General features: G+C 45.2%; 1 protein-coding gene across 5 annotated transcripts in view; it reads right to left on the bottom strand.

Moving 5' to 3' along the window:
• Positions 1–16,402, bottom strand: part of PLXNA4 (plexin A4) — a 607,888-nt gene that overhangs the window by 151,371 nt on the left and 440,115 nt on the right. For all 5 annotated transcript variants that reach the window (XR_014297154.1, XR_014297155.1, XM_082661365.1 and 2 more), the window contains one exon: positions 5,154–5,285. Coding sequence is in view for 3 of the 5 variants with exons in the window: in XM_082661365.1 (XP_082517491.1) it covers positions 5,154–5,285 (132 nt within the window). In the remaining 2 variants the exon portion in view is untranslated. The remainder of the gene's footprint in view (positions 1–5,153; positions 5,286–16,402) is intronic.

Genomic DNA, 16,402 nt, shown 5'->3' with positions numbered 1-16,402 from the left:
CAGGCCCCTCCACTTTGATGCCCTTGCTCTCCGGGAAGCCTTCTCTGGCTGCTTCGTTTAAAATTTCAACCCTTTCACCCTGAGCGGTCTTCCCAGCGCCCACTATCCTGCTCCACGTCACTTACTACCTGCTAAGCTACTAGAGGACTTCTTCAGCAGGCTGCTATCCTGCTCCACGTCACTTACTACCTGCTAAGCTACTAGAGGACTCATTTAGCAGGTTGCTATCCCGCTCCACGTCACTTACTACCTGCTAAGCTACTAGAGGACTTCTTTAGCAGGCTGCTATCCTGCTCCACGTCACTTACTACCTGCTAAGCTACTAGAGGACTCATTTAGCAGGTTGCTATCCTGCTCCACGTCACTTACTACCTGCTAAGCTACTAGAGGACTCATTTAGCAGGTTGCTATCCCGTTCCACGTCACTTACTACCTGCTAAGCTACTAGAGGACTCATTTAGCAGGCTGATTCTTCTTGATGCTTCCTCTTGCTGAAAGTCAAGGATATTTATCTGTTTCTTCACTGTTGAATCCCCAGTGCCTAGGCTAGTGTTTGGCACATAGTAGTTGCTTAGTGAATATCTGTTTGGTGAATGAATGAATCAGGCCTGGGTGATTCGTTACAAAGCAAGATGGCCCTCACTACTTCACTGCGGGACTATGCTGGAGCCAAGGAGAGCAGCCCCTGCCTGGCCCTGCTTTCCTAGGTGGGCCCACCTCTGGACCCACCTCCTCAGCCCTTGCAGACATCTGTATCCTGGTTCACAGCTAGGACTGGAGTGCCACTGGCTCACGAGGGCGACAGGCTGTGATGTCCCCAGGCACCTGGAAGCTGACCCACTGTCAACAGGAGTCAGTAAAGCAAAGAACGCCGTGAGAGATAGCTTTGGCCCAGACACAACTGAAAGTGCACCTCAAAAGCAGAAGCATGTGCTTAAGGCCTCTGGCTCTCAGGCGGGGGAGAGGTGGTGTGCTGGATGGCAGGGATGCTGCAATTTACCGAGAAATCTGCCACTTGCTCTGGGGCCTATCAAAGAAGAGCCTCGCCTTGTGCTGGGAACAGCTGCTTCTCCCCCCCGCAGTGGGTTGCTCCAGGGCACCTGAGGACAGCCTCGGCTCTGTTACCTCATCTCCTCGTTTGTCTGCCTTGCTGACATTTCCTCTCACTTCCCTCCCATCAGTTTGGCAGGTTTTTATCACACTGGTTTCAGTGTGTATAGACATTCCCTTGGGAGTACTGCAGTTGTAGTAAATATATACCATATACATACACACAGACATGTACAAAGCAAGGAGACTGATGGAGACACACAGAGACAGACACAGGGGAAGGTGTGTGTGTGTGTGTGTGTGTCCATATATGCGCGCACGCGCACACACACACACACACATACACACCCTAGGGAGATACCCAGAGTCACGCAGAAGAAAAGCAAAAAGACAGAAACATAATATGGCACTGCAAGAGACAGGCAGACCCTGACAAAATGACACTGATACCTAGCAGGGCGCACTCAGCCACTCCAAGAAAAAGCGTACTACATAGAAAGGAGCCCTTGCTGGACAAGAAATAGAGAGGAACTCACACATCCAGAACAACAGAAACAGTATCCCGGCTATAGAATTATTCAGCCTGCAAATAATTGTAGTGATAGCTCCCATTGCTTTTATCACTCAGGAAATTCCAAGGACTGTGGTAGCTCTGTGCCAGAAATAGGGATGAAGACTGAATACATAGTTCTTATTATAAATCACAATATCACAATTAGGTATATTATATATGACTATCACATCAGATGTATGATATTATTATTTAAGAGATAGTTAAAGTAGGCTATTTAAGTTTAACCAGCAAGTTTATATAAATGAAAACACAAAGCAAAAAATAGCTCAGAACAGGGCAAAAGTCATGGCAGTGATAAACAGATGACTGAAGCCTGGGGGAATGCTTTCTTTATCTAAAGTATAGTCTTTTAATCATATAAGTTCAAACTTGGGAATTAAGATAAGCAATAAATCATTCGTATCAGTTCTTCTCTTTTCTAATTCTGGTTGTGTGAAGACACTGGGAATTCATTCATTCATTCATTCATTCATTCACCTGTACATTCATCAAATAACTATCACAGGCCTATAAGGTGAGATTTAGGCAGACGAAGAAGACATAGAACTGTCCTCCAGCTGCTGTCAGTCTGCTAGGAGAGAAAGACGAGAAAGTCATCACAGCTCAGTCTGAGAAGAGCTACCGTAGAGGTGTAAAGCACGGGTCAGGAGTAGCTCACTGAATGTGTGACAGCAGAGCTAAGTTTTAAGGGAAAAGAAAAAATTAGATGATGAAGTGAAGCACCTTTCAGGCAGAGCTTACATCAGGGCCGAGCACACACCCTCAGCCTGCAGTCCCAGCCCGCAAAGTGTTCTGATCCATCATGGCGGAGACTCACCCACCGGCCGACGGAGGCTGGTAGGCGTTAGTCCTGAAGCCCCGGGGCCTGGTATTTCTCCAGATAGACCTACCAGGCTGCTCTTGTCCCATCAGAACTGCAGGCTGTGGCTTCTTGATTTGCTCTCCACTGGGCCTGGATCCCTGCTGAGGAGCCTGCCTCGGCCTTGACCTGGACTCCTGTGCTCCACCCCTGATAGATCACCCAGAATCTTAATGCCACCACCTGCCAGACTCCACACACGGCCAGTTCCAGACGCTCCTGGTGCAACGTCATAAGAATAGGAGCCTCCGCTTACCAAGCCCTTACGCTGTGCCAGGCTCGCATCGTGCTGACTACATGCATTATGTCACTAGATCCTTGCAACCACACCAGTGAATTTTATCATTACGTCCATGTTCCAGTTGAGGACAACGAATCTTAAAGAGGTTAGGAGCTTACCTGAGATCACACTTAGGAGCTTCCCTGAGATCACACTTGGTAGGACCAAGGTTCGTGCTCAGATACCCTGACACCAAGGTCAGTCTGATTACCCATCTTGCTATATTACCCTCCCCACAGAGAACCTGCAACCCCAGTGGACGCCAGTGTTGGCCCAGATGTCAGGGTCTTGGGACTGGGATTCGGGTGGCAGGCCTATGAGGAGGGCCCCATAGCGGATAACGGCCCAAACTCTACCCACTCCCGCCCTCCTCTCCTTCCCAGCGTGCCCATAATCCAGAGCTCCCAGCATGCCTCACTGTCAAGCCTGAATGGGTACTGACCCCTGACCGTGCTCTTAGGGAAGTGAGACAGATGAAATCAAGAACCTCAGAACCCCGGGACTTCCCTAGTCGTCCGGGGGTAAAGAATCCGTCTTCCAGTGCAGGGGATGGGGGTTCCATCCTTGGTCGGGGGAACTAAGATCCCACGTGCTGCAGGGCAACTAAGCCAGCGTGCCACAACTACTGAGCCCGTGCGCCTCAATGAGAGAGCCCGCGTGCTGCAAACTACAGAGCCCAAGGACTCTGGACCCCGTGGGCCACAGCTACAGAGCCGATGCGCCCTGGAGGCTGTGCGCCACAACTAGAGAGAGAAAACCCGCACGCCACAACTAGAGAGAAGCCCGCACACCGCAAAGAAGAGCCCGTGTGCTGCAATTAAGACCTGATGCAGCCAAAAAAAAAAAAAAAGAACCTCAGAATCCCAACTCAGCAATGAGAGGGGGCTCCACACAGCTTTTCGATTCTCCTCTTTGGAAGTCCTTAGATATTTTAAGTCCCAGGTTCAGAAATCCTGGCTTTCAGGTCACATAAGAAATCCTGAAACATTCAATGCCTGTGGAGGTCTTGGGTCTTCTCCAAAGACTTCATTCCACCAGCGAAAGCTGCTTCCCCCTCAGTGTCTAGGGCCTTAGAGGTAGGCAGGGAGGGGGAGCGTGGGCCTCATGGAAAAGGAGTAAGAAATGAAAGCAAAAGAGCAGCTTCATACCAGTCCCGACTCCTGGGATAAAGTGCTCCCCACTCGGCTTCACATCACGGCAGCCTCAGCGAGGGCACCACAAGGGGTCCCAGTGTGGCTGGATGGGGGGGTCCCTCGCCATGAGAAGATGTCATCGAGCTCTTGGGGAGGGTGGAGCTGCTGTGGGCTGCCAAGGCATAACGCACAGGCCCTGTGGGCGGCATAATGCAGTGTTTATCTCCCTCACTTTGCAGAGAGGGAACAGGCAGAACAACAGACTCTGTCAGCAAGGTCCTCTGGGGAGTTCAGGCCTCACTAATGAAGATGAATCAGACGGGGGAATCTGCCTTTGGCGCTCAGAGCTAATGTATACATATTCATGGGCGGGGAGGACAGCTCCCAGAATGACCCATCCTCCAGAGAGGCCACAGGGGCAGAGGCATGGCAGTGCGAAGCCGCACTTGGGGTGGGGTGTGTCTTGTGGGGTGGAACACTGCGGGCTGTGAATTAGGGCGCCCCAGGAAATACCCTGAAATGGATGGAATTCCCAAGGCGAAATTTACTCCTTTGCCCGCTGCAAAGGTATGAGTCCTGGTCTGAGCTCAGGGACCCCTGAAGAACTTAGTTCTCAGCTGAGTTCCAGAAGCAAATCCAACTCTGCTATTTCCTACTGCACATCAGCTAATACCAATCCTCACACCATATCTCTTCTGCCTGGTGTGGCCTCGTGGAATCTGCTGGAGGTTCCATGTTAGAGTTCCAGGTACACACGAAGCCTCGGGACACATGTTACAGCATCTCATCTCATACACATAGACCCCGTCTTCTGAATCTCCATCTGACTCTTCCATGATGTGCCCTCAACTAAGTGTTTCTGGGCGACAAATCCTTGCCCACCATAGACCTCCAGGGTCCAGGAAGGTGACCTTGGTAGGAGATTATACAGTGTGTAGGGAAATCGGGACCAAAAACTTGGGCATCTGTACCATGTTTCTTCAGGCGAGAGCAAATGTTGGCCCTGCACCTACGCACACCATCACTCTGAAGTCAGTGGATTTGCTCTTGACTCACAGATATTTTGATATGTGGGAGGTTTTATTCCCTGTTTCGGCGCACTCAGCCTCTGTCCCCAGGCAGCATAACGGAAAGGATACACACTGAGTCAAATAAATCAAATCCCCTCTCTGCAGCCGCCTCCTGCAGGTTTCCACGGAGCCACGGGCTAGTCCTTAGCAGCAAGACAAATGTCTGACAGAGCTCAGCGTGCCTTACCTGCCTTTCCGACATGATGTAGAGCTGCTTGTGGTCCTTGGAGAAGGCCATGTCCCGGAGGACGGGGCCGGGGTCCACCACCTGCACCGTCTCGTACTGGAGGGCATTGCCCCTGGGCCCATCTACCCGGATCTGTGGAGAAGAGGAAGAGGAGAGGTGGTGTGAGTTCCGATCCTGCGTGGCCTGCGGTCCAGCTTCCGCCCGGGGCCCCTCCCACAGGCAAGGGGGAGGAGGTGAGCCCTGCCTCCCAGAGGCCAGGCCTGAAGGCTCAGGAGCGGCACACGCCCACCAGGGGCCTCGCATTGGGAATGGCAAAGAGAAGGGACGAGGCGGAGACCAAGCCGGGCTGCGCCAAGAACCTGGTGTTCTTCTCTCTGGCTCACTATGCCTTAGGCTCGAGTCTTTGAGGCCTTGCTTGTACATCTTTGGAGAAGAGGACGGGCCTTTCTAGTTACTCAGCATATTACCTTATTGTTAACGTAATAAAAAGGTTCTCTGCAACATCAAAAGTCCTACCTGATATACTGATAGAATAGATGGGGAAGATGAGATGCAATACGTTAAACAACTGGCCTGAGCTATCAAATCTGGTGACAGAATGAGAATCCAGTTTGACCCTGGAGTCCATGCTTTTCCTACCACTCCAGTTACAAGAGGGACCCTGTTCCTTGATGGCTTTCATGTTTACTTCCCACCAAAGGCAGCGGCCTCCAGCCTGCACAATTCCAGAGGCTTCTGCCAGTCATCCCCAATCCTGAAGCTGACACACTTGCACTTGGCAAATATTTATTTTAAAAATGAAGAAATAAATGCAGTTCAAACTCTTCTTTGCAGATTTCCCATTAAGCTCAGGAAAACAACAGCAACAGCAATGAAAACAAACAAACAAACTGGTGAAGGAATTAACAAAAGATATGTTTAGCCCTGAAAACCTAAATGCCTTGGATTCCAGTAGCCCTCCTCCTTCTGTCCCCACTCCCAAGCTACCAGCTGTCTACCCTGGCCAGGTCCTTCCTTAATCTGAATGAAATGGGAGCTCATGCAAAACCAATTGGGATTACCACCCAAGTCTGACCACGAGGTGATGGCCTTGGCCCCCAGCCCAGCCGGGCTTCATCCCCAGCTGTGAATCACCCCTGGAGAAGCAGCACGAGAGTGATATTGCACGGCCGGCTGGTCTCCAGCCCCTTACGGCTGCCGGCAGGAGCAAGCGCCCCTCGGGGATGCTAGCAGAATGGAGTCCCACCCGGTGCCCTGTGGTCTGATCCCCGAGGGAAATTGGATTCAGTGCCTGAGCGATCATCTGGCTCCAACGTCCCTGCTCTGTAGGGTGAGCTGATGTGCTGGATGCGGACGTCAGAAGAAACTAGGTGAACTGGGCAGGGACAGAGGGGTGGACCAGGGAGCACCAATGGGGCAAGTTTTCCCAGGCCCAAGGAGGCAGGATGGGGGTATGCCCCCCACCCTTGCCCATTCTGCCAGGGCAGGAAATCAGTCATTGGAAAGGTGGTTCCTGGAAATTCCCTGGCGGTCCAGTGGTTGGGACTCAGCACTCTCACTGCCAGGGGGCTCGAGTTTGATCCCTGGTCAGGGAACTGGGATCTTGCAAGCCATGTGGCGCAGCCAAAAAAGTAATAAAAATAAAATAAAATAAAAGACCTTTAAAAAAAGAAAAGGTAGTTCTCCCCTTCACATCACCCCACCCCAATCCACTACTTGTTTCAGTAAACAGAGAGGAAAGCATCCATTCACCCATCTGCTGAAAGAGTCTCACACAAGACATGAATAAAACAGTTTACGGTGGATGTGCTGAATGACGGGCAATCACAAAACTTAGGTAGGCTGGACCAGCTGCTGGCTCTTGGGCCATTACCTGAATAAGAACAAGAACTGCTAGCGATTGAGTGGCTGCTACGCGTCCTGCACGATTCTAGGCATTCTACGTGTATTTACCCTCTTATTTAAACCTCATAACTCCATGAAGGCTTAATATTCCACTAAGCCTTATTCCAATAAGCCTTAAAATCCCACTTACAGGTGAGGCACAGAGAGGTTTAATACCTTGTTCACGGTCACACATTTAGCGATCGGCATGGCCTCAACCCCTGCCAAGGTCCAACCAATTCCAGAGTCCACTCTTCAGTGCACTTAAATACTACACCAACAAAAGCTGAGCCAGGTCCTACTGGTTCTATAAACTGCATCTCTTCTAGGAGTGAAAGTAGTTACTGTTGAACAAGCATCACCCTGGGAGTGCTGGAGGAACCACGTCTATCTACTGCAGTCCTTTAGGGAAAGAATCATGCAAATAAATGAAAAAGATGCTGTTGTAAATTTTCAAAATAATTACCCCTTATACTTTTGTTTTATACCTTGCTGAAAATGTTATTCTTAAATAACAGCGTCTCATTTGATGGTTGTAGAATTTTTATGATGTTGACTGCCAGCATAATCATTCTCGTTTCACCAATGAAAAACTGAGATTGGCGCTGTTCTGTGTCTCTTCCAAAGTTCGGTGATAAACCAAAGACAGTCACGACTAGAACCCAGGTTTCCTGATTCCTAGCTCAGAGATTGCCAATGAGCTATTTAGATCTTCCCAGAGCCTTTGACAAGGTTCCACATGAAAAGGTGTTAAAAAATAATGAGTCTCTGGGCTTCCCTGGTGGCGCGGTGGTTGGGAGTCCACCTGCCGATGCGGGGGACGCGGGCTTGTGCCAGTCCAGGAGGATCCCACATGCCGCGGAGCGGCTGGGCCCGTGAGCCATGGCCGCTAAGCCTGTGCTCCGCGGCGGGGGAGGCCATAACAGTAAGAGGCCCGTGTACCGCAAAAAAAATAAATAAATAAAAATAATGTGTCTCCATGGGATTTTAGGCAGTTTGGCCATGGAGAGAGGACCAACTTAGAGACAGAAAAAGACACATTTCTGCATGGAGAAGTGTGAACTGGGGGACTCCCCACGCACTAGTGTCATGACTGGTCTTATTTAAAACTTTTTTTTTAACATCTTTATTGGAGTATAATTGCTTTACATTGTTGTGTTAGTTGCTACTGTATAACAAAGTGAATCAGCGATACATATACAAACATCCCCATATCCCATCCCTCTTGCGTCTCCTTCCCACCCTCCCTATCCCACCCCTCTAGGTGGTCACAAAGCACCGAGCTGATCTCCCTGTGCCATGCAGCTGCTTCCCACTAGCTAGCTATTTTACGTTTGGTAGTGTATATTTGTCCATGCCATTCTCTCACTTCGTCTCAGCTTACCCTGCCCCATCCCCTGTCCTCAAGTCCATTCTCTACATCTGCGTCTTTATTCCTGTCTGGCGCCAAAGTTCATCAGAACCTTTTTTTTTGTTTTTAGATTCCATATATATGTGTTGGCATACAGTATTTGTTTTTCTCTTTCTGACTTACTTCACTCTGTATGACAGTCTCTAGACCCATTCATCATTACAAATAACTCAATTTTGTTTCTTTTCATGGCTGAGTAAGGTTCCATTGTATACATGTGCCACACCTTCTTTATCCATTCAACTGTCAATGGACACTTAGGTTGCTTCCACGTCCTTCCATGGCTATTGTAAATAGAGCTGCAATGAACATTGTAGTACCTGACTCCTTGAATTATGGTTTTCTCAGGGTATATGCCCAGTAGTGGGATTGCTCAGTCATATGGTAGTACTATTTTTAGTTTTTTAAGGAACCTCCATACTGTTCTCCATAGTGGCTGTATCAATTTACATTCCCACCAACAGCACAAGAGGGTTCCCTTTTCTCCACACCCTCTCCAGCATTTATTCTTTGTAGATGTTTTGATGATGGCTATTCTGACTGGTGTGAGGTGATACCTCGTTGTAGTTTTGATTTGCATTTCTCTAATGATTAGTGATGTTGAGCATGCTTTCATGTGTTTGCTGACAATCTGTATATCTTCTTTGGAGAAATGTCTATTTAGGTCTTCTGCCCATTTTTGGATTGGGTTGTTTGTTTTTTTGATATTGAGCTGCACAAGCTGCTTGTGTATTTTGGAGATTAGTTCTCTGTCAGTTGCTTCGTTTGCAAATATTTTCTCCCATTCTGAGGGTTGTCTTTTCATCTTATTTATGGTTTCCTTTGCTGTGCAAAAGCTTTTAAGTTTCATTAGGTCCCATTTGTTTGTTTTTATTTCTGTTTCTCTAGCAGGTGGGTCAAAAAGGATCTTGCTGTGATTTATGTTATAGAGTGTTCTGCCTATGTTTTCCTCTGAGAGTTTTATAGTGTCTGGCCTTACATTTAGGTCTTCAATCCATTTTGAGTTTATTTTTGTGTATGGTGTTAAGGAGTGTCCTAATTTCATTCTTTTACATGTAGCTGTCCAGTTTCCCCAGCACCACTTACTGAAGAGACTGTCTTTTCTCCATTGTATATTCTTGCCTCCTTTATCAAAGATAAGGTGACCATATGTGTGTGGGTTTATCTCTGGGCTTTCTATTCTGTACCATTGATCTATATTTCTGTTTTTGTGCCAGTATCATACTGTCTTGATTACTGTAGCTTTGTAGTATAGTCTGAAGTCAGGGAGCCTGATTCCTCCAGATCCGGTTTTCGTTCTCAAGATTGCTTTGGCTCTTCGGGGTCTTTTGTGTTTCCATATAAATTGTGAAATTTTTTGTTCTAGTTCTGTGAAAAATGCCATTGGTAGTTTGATAGGGATTGCATTGAATCTGTAGATTGCTTTGGGTAGTATACTCATTTTCACAATGTTGATTCTTCCAATCCAAGAACATAGTATATCTATCCATCTGTTTATATCATCTTTCATTTCTTTCACCAGTGTCTTATAGTTTTCTGCATACATATCTTTTGTCTCCTTAGGTAGGTTTATTCCTAGGTATTTTATTCTTTTTGTTCCAATGGTAAATGGGAGTGTTTCCTTAATTTCCTTTCAGATTTTTCATCATTAGTGTATAGGAATGCCAGAGATTTCTGTGCATTAATTTTGTATCCTGCTACTTTACCAAATTCACTGATTAGCTCTAGTAGTTTTCTGGTAGCATCTTTAGGATTCTCTAAGTATAGTATCATGTCATCTGCAAACAGTGACAGTTTTACTTCTTCTTTTCCAATTTGGATTCCTTTTATTTCTTTTTCTTCTCTGATTGCTGTGGCTAAAACTTCCAAAACGATGTTGAATAATAGCGGTGAGAGTGTGCAACCTTCTCCTGTTCTTGATCATAGTGGAAATGGTTTCAGTTTTTCACCATTGAGAACAATGTTGGCTGTCGGTTTGTCATATATGGCCTTTATTATGTTGCGGTAACTTCCCTTTATGTCTACTTTCTGTAGAGTTTTTATCATAACTGGGTGTTGAATTTTGTGAAAAGCTTTTTCTGCATCTATTGAGATGATCATATGGTTTTTATCCGTCAATTTGTTAATATGATTTATCGCATTGATTTGCGTATTTTGAAGAATCCTTGCATTCCTGGAATAAACCCCACTTGATCATGGTGTATGATCCTTTTAATGTGCTGTTGGATTCTGTTTGCTAGTATTTTGTTGAGGATTTTTGCGTCTATGTTCATGAGTAATATTGGCCTGTAGTTTTCTTTTTTTGGTGACATCTTTGTCTGGTTTTGGTATCAGGGTGGTGGTGGCCTTGTAGAATGAGCTTGGGAGTGTTCTTCTCTCTGCTATATTTTGGAAGAGTTTGAGAAGGATAGGTGTTAGCTCTTCTCTAAATGTTTCATAGAATTCACCTGTGAAGCCATCTGGGCCTGGGCTTTTGTTTGTTGGCAGATTTTTAATCACAGTTTCAATTTCAGTGCTTGTGATTGGTCTGTTTATATTTTCTATTTCTTCCTGGTTCAGTCTCAGAAGGTTGTGCTTTTCTAAGAATTTCTCCATTTCTTCCAGGTTGCCCATTTTATTGGCATGTAGTTGCTTGTAGTAATCTCTCATGACCATTTGTATACCTGCAGTGTCAGTTGTTACTTCTTTTTCATTTCTAGTTCTGTTGATTTGAGACTTCTCCGTTTTTTTCTTGATGAGTCTGGCTAATGGTTTATCAATTGTGTTTATCTTCTCAAAGAACCAGCTTTTAGTTTTATTGATCTTTGCTATCATTTCTTTTTCATTTATTTCTGACCTGATCTTTATGATTTCTTTCCTTCTGCTAACTTTGTTTTTTTTTTAATTCTTCTTTCTCTAATTGCTTTAGGTATAAGGTTAGGTTTTTTATTTGAGATGTTTCTTGTTTCTTGAGGTAGGACTGTATTGCTATAAACTTCCCTTTTAGAACTGCTTTTGCTGCATTCCATAGGTTTTGGGCTGTCATGTTTTCATTGTCATTTGTTTCTAGGTATTGTTTGATTTCTTCAGTGATCTCTTGGTTATTTAGTAGCATATGTTTATCCTCCATGTGTTTGTATTTTTTACAGTTTTTCTCCTATAATTGATATCTAGTCTCATAGCATTGTGGTCGGAAAAGATACTTGATACGATTTCAATTTTCTTAAAATTTACCAAGTCTTGATTTGAGACCCAAGTTATGATCTATCCTGGAGAATGTTCCATGAGCACTTGAGAAGAAAGTGTATTCTGTTGTTTTTGGATGGAGTGTCCTATAAATATCAATTAAGTCCATCTTGTTTAATGTATCATTTAAAGCTTGTGTTTCCTTATTTATTTTCATTATGGTTGATCTGTCCTTTGGTGAAAGTGGGGTCTTAAAGTCCTCTAGTATGACTGTGTTACTGTCGATTTTCCATTTTATGGCTGTTAGCATTTGCCTTGTGTATTGAGGTGCTCCTATGTTGGGTGCATAAATATTTACAGTTGTTATATCTTCTTCTTGGATTGATCCCTTGATCGTTATGTAGTGTCCTTCTTTGCCTCTTGTAATAGTCTTTATTTTAAAGTCTATTTTGTCTGACATGAGAATTGCTACTCCAGCTTTCTTTTGATTTCCATTTGCATGGAATATCTTTTTCCATCCCCTCACTTTCAGTCTGTATGTGTCCCTAGGTCTGAAGTGGGTCTCTTGTAGACAGGATATATACAGCTCTTGTTTTTGTATCCATTCAGCCTGTCTATGTCTTTTAGTGGGAGCATCTAATCCATCTACATTTAAGGTAGTTATCAATATGTATATCCCTATTACCATTTTCTTAATTGTTTGGGGTTTGTTATTGTAGTTCTTTTCCTTCTCTTGTGTTTCCTGCCTAGAGAAGTTCCTTTAGCATTTGTTGTAGAGCTGGTTTGGTGGTGCTGAATTCTCTTAGCTTTTGCTTATCTGTAAAGGTTTTAATTTCTCCATTGAATCTGAATGAGATCCTTGCTGGGTAGAGTAATCTTGGTTGTAGGTTTTTCCCTTTCATCACTTTAAATAGGTCCTGCCACTCCCTTCTGGTTTGCAGAGTTTCTGCTGAAAGATCAGCTGTTAAGCTTATGGGGATTCCATTGTATATTATTTGTTGCTTTTCCCTGGCTGCTTTTAAAATTTTTTCTTTGTGTTTAATTTTTTTTTTTTTTTTTGTGGTATGCAGGCCTCTCACTGTTGTGGCCTCTCCCGTTGTGGAGCACAGGCTCAGGACGGGCAGGCTCAGCAGCCATGGCTCACGGGCCCAGCCGCTCTGAGGCATGTGGGATCTTCCCGGACCTGGGCACGAACCCGTGTCCGCTGCATCGGCAGGTGGACTCTCAACCACTGCGCCACCAGGGAAGCCCTGTATTTAATTTTTGATAGTTGGATTAATATGTGTCTCGGTGTGTTTCTCCTTGGATTTATCCTGTATGGGGCTCTGTGCTTCCTGGACTTGATTGACTCTTTCCTCCCCCATATTAGGGTAGTTTTCAACTATAATCTTTTCAAATACTTCCTCAGTGCACTTTTTTCTCTCTTCTTTTTCTAGGACCCATATAATTCGAATGTTGCTGCATTTAACGTTGTCCCAGAGGTCTCTGAGATTGTCCTCAATTCTTTTCATTCTTTTTTCTTTATTCTGCTCTGCGGTAGTTATTTCCACTATTTTATCTTCCCGGTCTTTTATCCATTCTTCTGCCTCAGTTATTCTGCTATTGGTTCCTTCTAGAGAATTTTAATTTTATTTATTGTGTTGTTCATCATTGTTTGTTTGCTCTTTAGTTCTTCTAGGTCCTTGTTAAATGTTTCTTGCATTTTGTCTATTCTATTTCCAAGACTTTGGATCACCTTTCCTATCATTATTCTGAATTCTTTTTCAGGTAGACTGCCTATTGCCTCTTCATTTGTTTGGTCTGGTGGGTTTTTACCTTGCTCCTTCATCTGCTGTGTGTTTCTCTATCTTCTCATTTTGCTTAACTTACTGTGTTTGGGGTCTCCTTTTCGCAGGCTGCAGGTTTGTAGTTCCCGTTGTTTTTGTGTCTGCCCCCAGTGGGTAAGGTTGGTTCAGTGGGTTGTGTAGGCTTCCTGGTGGAGGGGACTGGTGCCTGTGTTCTGGGGGATGAGGCTGGATCTTGTCTTTCTGTGGGGCAGGACCACGTCTGGTGGTGTGCTTTGGGATGTTTGTGAACTTAGTATGATTTTAGGCAGCCTGTCTGCTAATGGGTGGGGTTGTGTTCCTGCCTTTTAGTTGTTTGGCATATGGTGTCCAGCACTGTAGTTTGCTGTTCGTTGAGTGGAGCTGGGTCTTAGCGTTGAGACTGAGATCTCTGGGAGAGCTCTCACCTACTGATATTACATGGGGCCGGGAGGTCTCTCGTGGTCCAGTGTCCTGAACTCGGCTCTCCCACCTCAGACGCTCAGGCCTGACACCTGCCTGGAATACCAAGACCCTGTCAGCCACACGGCCAGGTATATGGGGAGTTTCTTGCCTTTTGGGAAGTTTGAGGTCTTCTGCCAGTGTTCAGTAGGTGTTCTGTAGGAGTTGTTCCACATGTAGATGTATTTTTGATCTATTTGTGGGGAGGAAGGTGACCTCCACGTCTTATTCCTCTGCCATCTTGAAGGTCCTCCTTAATACTTTTTATAAATGGGTCTGGAGCAAGGAGCAAGGGCATTACAGCTGATCCTAAGCTCTTTGGAACAGCAAGAAGGCCAATGATGGAAATGAACTACAGAAAGACGGCACATCCTCTGTGGGGACTGAGGGTCGGGGGATGAGCTGTATTTGGGCAAATAGACCTGGGACTTCAAGTCTCATGTTGGCAGAGACCAAGCCTGTTGTATTCAGTGCTACAGCCCCAATGCCTGGCACAGTACCCAAGACACGGTTGGTGCTCAATAATTAGTTACTGACAAATGTCGGCGAGGGTCTGGAGAAAAGGGAAAGGCTGTACACTCTTGGTGGTGTGTAAATTGGTACAGCCACTAAGGAAAACAGTAGGGTGGTTTCCCAAATAACTAAAACTAGAACTGCCATATGATCCAGCAATTCTGCTCCTGGGTATATACCCAAAGGAAACAAAATCAGTATCTCAAAGAGATATCTGCAGTCCCATCTCCATTACAGCATTATTCACAATAGCCAAGACATGGAAACAACCTAAATATCTATCAGTGGATGAATGGATAAAAGAATGTGATTATATGTATATAATTCAGCCTTAAAAAAGAAACAAATCCTGCTATTTTCAACAACATGTATGAATCTGGAGAACATTATGCAACGTGAATTAAGACAAACACAGAAAGACAAATACTACATGATCTCACTTATATGTGGAATCCAAAGTAGTCCAACTCCTAGAAGCAGAGAGTAGAATGGCAATTTCCAGGGGCCAGGGGGAGGGGAAAATGGGGAGATGTTGGTCAAGGGATACAAAGTTTCAGTTATTAGATGAATATGTTCTAGAGACCTAATGTACGGCAATGTGACTATGATGATACAATACTGTATACTTTAAATTTGCTAACAGGGTAGATTCTAAGTGTTCCTGTCACACACACACACACACAAAGAATGAAAATGGTAACTGTGTGAGGTGATGGATATGTGAATTATCTTGATTGTAGTGATTAGTTCACAATATATAATATATCAAAACATCAAGTTGTACACCTTAAATATATACAATTTTTATTTGTCAATTGTACCTCACTACAGATGGGAAAAGTAAGTAGTTACTACATAAATGATCAACTCCCTCTGTCTAAAACACCCCACATTCTACCAATCAGATGATGGACTCTGAGCTGATCAAGGTAAGATCAAGGTAAGAGGCAGGATCAAAAAAGAAGAGCTCAGTTGTCATCATTCACTGCTGCCAATACTCCACGGCAGCCAAAAAAGGCCGACAAAATATCAGGCAGATTTCAAATGGGATTCCAGGGGCAAAGAGGCAAACAGAAGCCATTCTCCTGGCCAAGTTCACCTGGATACAGAAAATCACAGTCAGTTCTTCCCTGATAAGTTAGAACAATCCAGATGCCTGCGACTCGAGGACAGCCTAGGAAAGATTCCCCCAGGCCACAAAGACCAGTTGAGATGAAAGGAGACACAGTGGCCAGTGGCTGTCGTTCAACCACTATCACAGGGGCCACCCCGAGGCTTGGGAGGTGACAGCTTAGAACAAACAAGATGCATTACCGTACACGTTAAGACAAATACGATTTATTATTTTATGCAGCATAGATGATACTTGTGGATCAACTAAGCGGTGAGAAATAGTGAAAATAGACATGGATTTTTTTTTTAAGGTAGAAAATATAAAGAAGCCACTAATGTGAATTTGCGTGTTTAGAAGATGTTATACTCTGAGGCCGACGCCAAGGAGGAACCCACATCCTCACCTTGTGTGTCCCTTGACAGAGTGACAGTCCACACTCAATTCATCATCTACCGTGCATTTATGTAATGCCCAGGCTAGGCTCCGAGCCAGCCTCTGGAGAAGAACAGTGAGTCTCAGCCCTGCCCTCTGGGAGGCCATTTTCCTGATGGGTTCAGATTTCACACAAATAAAGTCAAACAGCAAATGCTATAGCAGAGACGTGTTCAAAGCCCTCTTTTCCTTCTTCCCGGGAGATCTGGCCAACTGACTGCAGTGTAACCAGGAATCAGCCCAGCCCCGAGCAAGGCTCAAGGGAGCGTGTGTATGTCACAGAATAAAAGGGCTACCTCATGGCACCAGCATCTATGAGTGTCTGACTAATAATACACATAGTGGGTAATGTCAGATTCTTTCAAACACCCCCTTCAGAGACAAAATGTCTTCAGTCAGTAGGAAGACTGATCTTAAGTAGCAACATGAGTGGCAATAACAGATTTTATAAAGATATGCTGGCAGG

This window comes from Grampus griseus, assembly GCF_964374135.1.
Source record: "Grampus griseus genome assembly, chromosome: 9".
Lineage (NCBI taxonomy): Eukaryota > Metazoa > Chordata > Mammalia > Artiodactyla > Delphinidae > Grampus > Grampus griseus.
The sequence above is the reverse complement of the archived record's forward strand: the minus strand, read 5'-3'. Positions and strand labels throughout refer to the sequence as shown.